Source organism: Pseudorasbora parva, chromosome 5 (genome assembly GCF_024679245.1).
Source record: "Pseudorasbora parva isolate DD20220531a chromosome 5, ASM2467924v1, whole genome shotgun sequence".
NCBI classification, from domain to species: domain Eukaryota; kingdom Metazoa; phylum Chordata; class Actinopteri; order Cypriniformes; family Gobionidae; genus Pseudorasbora; species Pseudorasbora parva.
In genome coordinates, this window is record NC_090176.1 from 39,467,906 (window position 1) to 39,477,404 (window position 9,499).

At 38.9% G+C, this 9,499-nt stretch overlaps 1 protein-coding gene across 2 annotated transcripts in view; it reads right to left on the bottom strand.

Moving 5' to 3' along the window:
* Positions 1-6,259, bottom strand: part of adcy5 (adenylate cyclase 5) — a 120,825-nt gene extending 114,566 nt beyond the window's left edge. For both annotated transcript variants that reach the window (XM_067444249.1, XM_067444248.1), the window contains exon 1: positions 4,188-6,259. In XM_067444249.1, coding sequence (XP_067300350.1) covers positions 4,188-5,111 — 924 coding nt within the window. In that variant the 5' untranslated portion in view covers positions 5,112-6,259. The remainder of the gene's footprint in view (positions 1-4,187) is intronic.
* Between the last annotated feature and the right edge of the window lie 3,240 nt (positions 6,260-9,499).

Here is a 9,499-nt window from a genome sequence, read left to right on the forward strand (position 1 = left end):
CTGGGCCGGACTTGATTTTGTCTATCAGGAATTGGTTTGATGATCATCATTTGCTATTGCTGTGATTTCATGTGAATGACAAGTTGTCCCAGTCCCTTCCTCTCCCCAGAAAACATATCATCATCATTCCAAAGATAGTACATATCTTATCAGAAGAGATGTCGCTGCAAGAGGGAGGGGCAGTTATTTTGACAAACCCTTAAAGGTGCACTATGTATTTTTGGAGTAAAATATCCAAAAACCACCAGGCCAGTGTTATGTATTTTGTTCAGTTGAGTTCTTACAATATCCCAAATGTTGCAACTATTTGTAAATTGTGAGAAAATCGCTATTTTAACCAAGGAGCCGGGACATCTGAGGGAGTCGCCTGTGAATTGCATTATATCTGCGTTACCTTCGGTTGGAAACGCTTTACTCTCAGCAGTGTGCAACAAGTGTCACAGCAGCCGCTGAGCAAACTCACAGAGTAACGTTATAACATCATTGTAAACACACTTAAATGTATCTAATATGATAAACAGCTGCGTTACCTCATACTGGAAAACGACCGGAAAAGCAGAAATAGCGCTGGCGACTGTGTGCCGTCATAATACAAGTCCCTCTGCTCGCGAGTGTGTTTGGCAACAATCACTTCAGCGCCTTGCTCAGCTCCCTCAACACTCTGTCCTATTCTGCTTCATACTACAGTAACATTAATAATCACATCTATGAACTTGATTTCTGCCATGAGTCCTATCCCGATTCTTTCCCCCCGGCTGTGAGGTGAAGACCACTGTGGCAAGCAGCGGGGCGAGGGACCGTGAGAACGGGCCGGTGACGAGTGCTAATGAGTGCCAGCTGTGCGCCACACCGGTCTCGTAAAAGCATAAAAGGAGGAGCAAATGCAGTGGAAGACGAGAGAGGACCAGGCCTGGACTTTACGTTGAGTTTTGTTTATGTTTTGTTATGTGTGTGCGGGCAGTCGTCCGTGAGGAGCTGCCCGCGGTTTACTTTCGTTTTGTTTATTTAATAAAAGTTGTTGAATGTTTGCCGGTTCCCGCCTCCTTCCTTCCATCAAAGAACCTCGTTACAACCACATCTCCCAAGATTCTGAGCTCAATCTTGGCATCATCAAACTAAGCCATTGTTTTGAATAGGCGAACTCCATCGGACGGAAAATTTAGTGTAGTGTTTTTAGTGTAAATGCATTCAATGTTTTGCCACTCATTATCACATTTTCGGGTCTTTAGTGACTTTAGTGACCCACTGGATCACTAGCATTAATATAAAACTCTCCTGATATTAGTAATTACATAATAATTAAATAAACCAATAAAGGTGTATTGCACTTATTCAATCATCAAACATTAAATTATTGTTGTGCAGAAAAAATACATGCATACACTGTTATACACCTCGATCATTAGCGATCCTACACAGATTTTACATTTAGTTTTACAGGGTTAAAGAATACAAGGTCAGGTGAATAAAATAATAATAATAATAATAATAATAATAATAATAATGTACACAGATAAATCATTCATTATTACTGCAATATTCCATAACAAAACTTGTCAATTTTGATTTGATGGTGCCTAATGCTTTCATAGGGTTTGACTCAGAAAGGCAAATTAATAGCAGTTCTTTCAAGAAGGACAGGGAGGACATCTGTTTTGAATTCCAGTAGGTCTGCATGTTATAGAGTGGGGCAATTCAATTAAAGCAGCCGCAAACCATGTTACCACTGGAGATGTGCTACACAGGACTCTGCCCACCTCTTCTGTTATCCCCCTAGGGGAAGTGTCTATGCTAGCTCCTCTAACTGAGTCCCACCTCCAGCTTTAATGAAGCACACAGGGGAAATGGAGCTGGAGATTGTGAACTGTCGATGATCTGTAAGACAATCCAGAAAAGCACCTTTGATTTGTTTTTATCCTTGAGCACATGCCGTTTTTCTTGTAGCCTGGTCATGGTATAATGAAAGGATGAAATGAAAGACAACTAGTAGAACCCTAATAGTAAAAAAAATAATTGCAAGACATCATGTTTGCCATGAACTTGCTACAGAAAGTTGCAAATAATTAGCAGTACTCATCAGGACTTTATTTGTGCCAGAACAAGCCGTGGTCTAGCACCTCAAGAATAGGTTTTGGAAGTGAATTCCAAATGTTTTTAGGAAAAAAATTGGTTTTTTTTGTTTTTTTTTTTTTTTTTTTTTTTTTGGGGGGGGGGGGGGGGGGTCCTAAAAAGTACAATAAATGAGATGTATAATAAATGGGAATATTAATTTTGTTTTGAAGCCAGAACGCCCTTTAAATCTCAACCGAGGAACACAAAAAGTGACCCGGTCGCTATCCTTCCTGCCACAAAACCTCTGACCACATAAAAAGTCAGATGAAAGCTAGTCATCTATGAGAGCACTCCTAATACATCCTTCATCCCAGGATTTCTATAAAACAACAACTATTGGAGAGTCCTGCTGGGTCCCGTGTAAACACAGAGAGATCTGATATGCTAAAGACAACAGCATTGTGTGGAAAGAGCAACAAACACAGCAGCCCGTTCCCACACACACCATTCAAAGAGTCTGTATTTTCAATGAAAACATAATTATATCTAAAGACAAACGAGTTTAAAGCACATTTACTATATATTAGCTGCAAGAGCCGAAAGACTGTAAATGAGCACATAGCGTATACAAAGGTATACAAGTACAAAGGGTTTACATTACCTATTTTGAGGGTTATGAATCTACTGTTTCTACTGCTGAGAAATATACAGCATGTATAAATAAATAGCACACATTCTGCAGTTAAAAGCAGCAGTTACTTGTCTCCTGAGTTCATTAGATCTTTGTATTTAATTGCACTGTTTGAGATCCCTTATATTGCATTTTTTTTAACCAATGTTTTCCGTCTTTGCACATTGTCACTATGCAGGTTATCACGAAAAATATCCAAGCACACATCATTAGTACCAAGAGACTGCTATCACATTAATCTACTGACACACATCTTCATCACTCATGATGACCAAGTCGCCCAAAAAGAGAGAATAACTAAACCAAATCTAAGAAAGCATTAATGTGTTCAACTACACCCAGAGGCTTTGCAGAGAAAACAAGTGTGAGTCATCAACTTTTGTTGCTTTCAGAACCAAAAGAACATTGAAGTGCTTTTCAAAAAGACCTATACTTGTAGCATTGACTGATAAACATTATTTAAGACTCATTTAAGACCCCACCACACACACACACACACACACCCCTAAACCATCACAGGAAACATTCTGCATTTTTATTTTCTAAAAAAAATTAATCCTGTATGATATAAGCCTTTTGAAAAGTGGGGACATGGCCAATGTCCTCATTTTTCACCCTCTCCGTGTAATATCTATGTCATACCCATGTCATTATTAAGTCATAGCAAAGTGATTGAATTAAGCTGTGCACATTTTGTGTCCTCATATGTCACAAAAACATGCCCACGCACACACACACTCACACACACGCGCACACACACACACACACACACGCACCTGTATAAAAATAATTTTAAACTTTGGATGAAAGGTTTGAGGCTCAACAAGTGATTGGCAACTCTTCTAAAGGCTAATAAAATGCTCAGAACAACAACAAAAAAGTTGGCTTTTTTTTTTTTTTACATTTATAAAAAAAAAAACTTTTTTTTATGTTCACATATTGTTCACAACACTGCACGTATAAAGCCCTACCCATTCTAATTTAACATATTTAAGCACTTATAAAAACTCTATAAAAGATCCGAGAATGGAAAATGGAAAACACTGATTGGATTTGGAGCGGAGTGATTACAGAACACTTGAAAATAGGCGAGGGGGAAAGTGTCACACCCCGGTCCAGACTGCCTGACAGTCCCTGCGTTGATGCATTGGCTCATTCTTTTGAAATCTTTGTTAACAGAGAAAAATGCATCGACCTAAATTGTCTCATTATTAATTTCCTGTTTAGGCTACACAACGGCTGACTGAAAACAGTATCCCACGAAATAGTGTAGAACTTCTTGTACCAATAATTGGTAAAATCACAGTCGTGGCTGACAGCTTTACGTGACTGACTGATGTATGGAAATAAATGCATAAATAAATAAATAATTCATAAAACTACTTAAGCTGTTGGCCCTGTTGCTTCAAATCCAAGCAATAAAGTAATGAAAGTCTGCACTCACCTGTTTCCACAAAAAGACGTCCCTTTCGTTTAACTTCCATGAGACCAGCACATGTATGGTAGACAGTATAATTCCAGTGATGACCGCTGCTCTCATCCGCACCGGCAGAAGTGTGTAAATGACATAGATGAAAAACACTGTCCACCAGATGCCCTCGGACGCGCTCCGCGGCTCCACCAGCAGCACACCGATCACATGAACGGCCAGCACCAGCAAAATGAGCACATAGCAAACTATCCACATGTGATCCTGATGGAAGCCGTTCCTGTTGCACACGACAATCAGCGTGAGGATGAGTACGATCGCCGTAGAGAAAACCACCAAGTAAGTGAGATCATACACTCCTCCGGCGCAGTGGAAGCCCAGCATCACCGCGCACACCAGCACAAGAACGGCCATGAGCATCGTCAAACTGCTCTGGTTGAGTCGGAAGAAGTAGCGCTGGTAAAGCCTCTCCAACTTCTCCGACTGGAACTTCTTGGATTTGAAAATCTGCATCACGCTGCTGCAGCACGCGCTCATGGAAAAGTTCACTTCAGGCATGAGCTCCTCCTCTGGCTTGGACTTGGTTCTCCTGTCCTCCAAACCCAACTCCACGGACTTGGGTCTCACGTCTCCATCTCGGTACCTCGGGGATGATCGGTTATTGTTGCGACTCTCCTCTCCGTGCTCTTGCCAAGCGGACTTGGATCTGAAACTAACCCGGCTGACGGTGGTCGTGGCTCGGCCCGGTTGTCGCTCGAAGTCATCGTCCTCTCTCCACCGACTGTTGGACCGTATGAGCTTTTTGCAAGAGGATCTGGCCGAGTATGGACATCCGTTCGCCAAGGACTCAGACTCGCCCCAAGCGGATCTGTGCTCCGTCCCTCCCCTCAATACAGGAGCGCCAGCGCCGGGTGGGCTCACGCTGTTAGATCTGGACATGATCTCGATTAGGCTACTACATGCAGTTTACTACAGTGTGCGAACCATTGGAGTTTGACTCCCTGATTATAGTTTTAGTTCAAAGAAAAGGTTGGGGGTCTTGCGAGTTTCAGAAATGTTTTAGTAGCCACCAAAGTTGGTCAGAGTCCACTAAAGGTATAGCCTACGCTCGCGAACAGAAATCGCCTATGCTTGATGAGGTGACCATAGCAACAGCTGCTTAATAGCTGTTTGCATAATATCCAACGATGCATAACCACTAGATTTACACGCCCGCAATTTATAGTGTTTTGTTGTGCGCCCAAACCCAAACACATCAATGACCTGTCAAGCATGTAGGCTATATGATCCCAGATAAATTGTTTTCTCACTACAGATGGGCTGTTTTGGTTATATTTTAAGGGAACATATTATAGACTATTAAAGCCATTTTGCCAACGTTGCAGTCAGCTTTTGATGTAAAACAAGAAAACGAAATCAAAGTTATCTGTGAGATCTACACGTGGATCTCGTTAAAAAGTGAGCTAGTAAAAGTGGCCCTGAAGAGTTTTTCATTGCATTTCGCATACTGCTTTTATAAAGTACCAATATGAATTGGGGAAAAAATATTGAAGGCTCTTTCTCTGGGAAAGAGAAACGCATTTTTCTATTTTTTACATCATTATAAATACACTGAGGACGTTAAATAATTAAATAAACTATACAACGTAGTCATTTGGGACACATCCTCGGTTGGCCAGAGCATTAGAAGATGTAAACGGCAGAGGGAGTGATCGTGGGCCACATTTCAAAACACCACCTCTGGATACAAATTACGACGCTCCAACTCCCCCAGCGGAAACAAAAACTAAATATTGTGAATGTAATTAAATATATTTATATGTAAGTAGGGTTCAAAGTTTCAGCACTAATAAAAGTTAGATAAGTTATAGTCAGAAAGCGTATTTTCACCTGTCGAAAAATAGAAGTGGCGTTTGCCAGATGAGGTAACCATAACAACAGTACGCTGCTCGCGAGCCTTCAGTTTCGCACGATAGGTCCATAAAGCATGACAATAACTAATATGCATCACTTTAATATGCGTTTACATATCGCACATTTATCACAACTTAAGTTTAGCTTGAAAAGTCTTTCAGATAACTGACATTTAGATACCAAATGACAATTTGCGTTGGCACGAGATGATCCTCGAAAGATTGTGGCCCCAGCTAAATTTACATTTAATAATTCAGCAGATTTCTTTCTTTCTTTCTAATAAAAAAAAGTTCGTTTAAAATAGTCGAACACCCTTGAAGTCACTGTATAATTCGCACAATTCTTAAAACTGCGTGGTTTAGTCTAAATCGATGAGAACTGAACCTACGTCCATCGCGCTACGTCTCCACGTTTTCATGACAGGGGCAAATAGTGTCCGAAAAAGTGCGGTATGGTAAGAGACGACCGTGCGGAGTACGACTCCATGGTGCTTACGCATTGATGCATTAGATCCACACAAGCTGTACACCTGTGAATATGTGGTCGCAGCCCACTGGATGATTACATGATCACGATTGCTGTGAAAACCTGAGCTTTCCAACGCTCCTGCATGGTAAGTTGCGACACCCCAAGATGACCTCACAAGTGTCCTTTAGCGAAGGAGTCTTCATCCGTGCTGTACAGATAGGCATCTCCAAAGCTCCTGATGCAGTGGCAGCAACATCATCTGCGCTGGCGTATAGATGAGAGATGAATTGTCACGCCACGGGAGCGTCGAATCAGCTTTGCTCGAAAAGAGCTGCGTATTGACTGTGCCAGAGGAGCTGCACGTCCTCTCCCTGCAGATTCTCAAGACCGAAGCACACAGAATTGATTAAACGTTATCATCCGTTTTGGTGCTTCTTGTCTTTGTATTGCCATTCAACCAAGTATGATCTTTAGGCCCCGCCTTACGTGCGATCCTATTGGATAGTTTGTCGCACAAGTTGCCAATCAATTTTTCTATTGGTCAACCCATGTGTCAGTGCGATGGTGATTTGGATAAGTGGGCGGGTCTAACTACACAGCCGTATGTATGACAGAAAGATTATTTGTTTGTTGTTATGTTCAAAACAATGTAACACAACAGAAACTAACATATACAAAACCGGTCAAAAGTTCTATTTTCACTATCAAAATAACTATTTTTAATGCTGAATAGTGTTTATAGAAAATATAAATATTTTCTAACAATAAATCGTTACTGTCACTTTTTATAAAAGCAATTTAATACATCCTTGTTGAATAAAGTTACAAAATATTTATATTTTAAATAAATACTGTTCTTTTTCATTTTTTATTCATTAGATAATCCAGAAAAAATGTATCACAGGTTATAAAAAATATATATGTTTCTACTTTAATAATAAATCAGCATATTATAATGATTTCTGGAGGATCATGTGACACTGAACACTGAATGGTTGGTGAAAATTCAGCTTTGCATCACAGAAATAAAATATATTTTAAAGTCCAGAGGTGGACAAAGTACCTACACAACTCTATTAGGTCAAATGTTACTCTGTTACAAGTGAAAGTTCTCAAAACAGATTTTTACTTAAGTAAAAGTACAGAAGTATTTGTTTTTAAAAGTACTTAAGTATCAAAACTAAAATTTCATTTTTATGTCAAAGCATTATTTCATTGTTGCGCTGTATAAATGCACATTATGCCATCATGATGGTTTAAGCCAGTCAGTGATGCTCCATCTGACATTTTAGCGTAAACTAATTTCAGTACTTGTATAAAAGTTTCAAAGCTCTTTACAAAGCTGCTGTCACTTTAAAGCTATGCTGTGTAACTTTTTTAGTTTATTCTTAGCTAAAAACACTTAGTTCTTTCAAAAATATATGTGCTCATTAAGCTCACTTTCAAGTAATAAAGTATTCTCTTATGTTTATAATATGCCATTGAATATACATACGGGTGAGGGGTTCGAATGCAGATCGCCATATTGCCCCTCCATCTTGAAAGTAAATTAGCCAAAGAGGGACATACCCATAAATTCAAGCTTCGCCTTTTGCGTTTTAACACCCGATGGCACCGTGTCGAATGTGAAGAGGGGATTGCCATGTTAATCTTGGACTAAATCGGCCACCATAGGAGACTAGGAGTTAAAACGAAATCAAAATTGAGAGGAACAGATACTATTATTCACTGGATGGTCATATACCTTTTCACCGCTAGATGAATATCACACAGTGTAGCTTTAAGGCAGAATGCACATACCCTATACTCTGATACACATCTGATATTCTCCTTTTACTCTTCTCTTTCTCCAAGAAATGTATTTATTTTATTTTTTTTACATTTTATCAAACATGTATCAAGTATATGCCACCTAAACTAATCTAAACTGATCTTTAACATAGTTTCATGGTCTTTCTCCATTTTGATATAAACTGATCAGTGTTAAAACATTTTTTGGAAAAGCTTCACATAATCTTATAAGAGTAATTACTGATAGGCTGTCTGCAAAAAAATAAAAATAAAATAAAAGAGGAAAAAAATCATCCACTGACTATTAAAGCTGCTACAGAAACGACTTTCAACTTTGAGGACCTTTATAGAAATATAGTGGTAAAAAGTACAATATTTTTTCTTTCAAATGTATAGTGAAGTCAAAGTAATACGCTTCCAGAACAAATAATACTCAGGTAAAGTACAGATACTCAAAAAGTGTACTTAAAGGGATAGTTCACCCAAAAATGAAAATGCTGTTATCATTTACTCACCCTCACGTTGTTCCAAACCTGTATGAGTTTCTTTCTTCTGCTGAACACAAAAGAAGATATTTTGAAGAATGTTTGTAACCAAGCAGATAGAACAGCCATTCACTACCATAGGGGAAAATACTACACAGTAAAACTGTTTAAAAAAAACTGATCACATCCAAAAATTTCAGTTGGTAAAATCAAATTTCTGTGAATAAAATTGCATCAGTTCACAGAAATTCAATTTGGTCAGCTGAAAAATTTAGATGTGATCAGTCACTAGAAAATTTTCAATTGGAAACATAATTTTTTTGTGTGTGTGTGTGTGTGTATTTGCTTTGTTACAAACATTCTTCAAAATATCTTCTTTTGTGTTCAGCAGAAGAAAGAAACTCAGGTTTGGTACAACATGAGGGTGAGTAAATTCTGACACAATGGGTGAACCATCCCTTTAAGTAAATTTACATAGTAAATGTGCACCTCTGTTAAAGTCACATATTACATAATGTTTAGTTCCTCTTCTATTTCTTCCCATTGATTAATAGTTACTAAGATTACTCACTGATTATTCATTAAGTTGACCTGTTTTTCATCTAATTGCCTTTGTTAGTAGCTTGATTGGCTACTCATGTGTTTACTTTTTTTTCCCTCTCGGTTCTT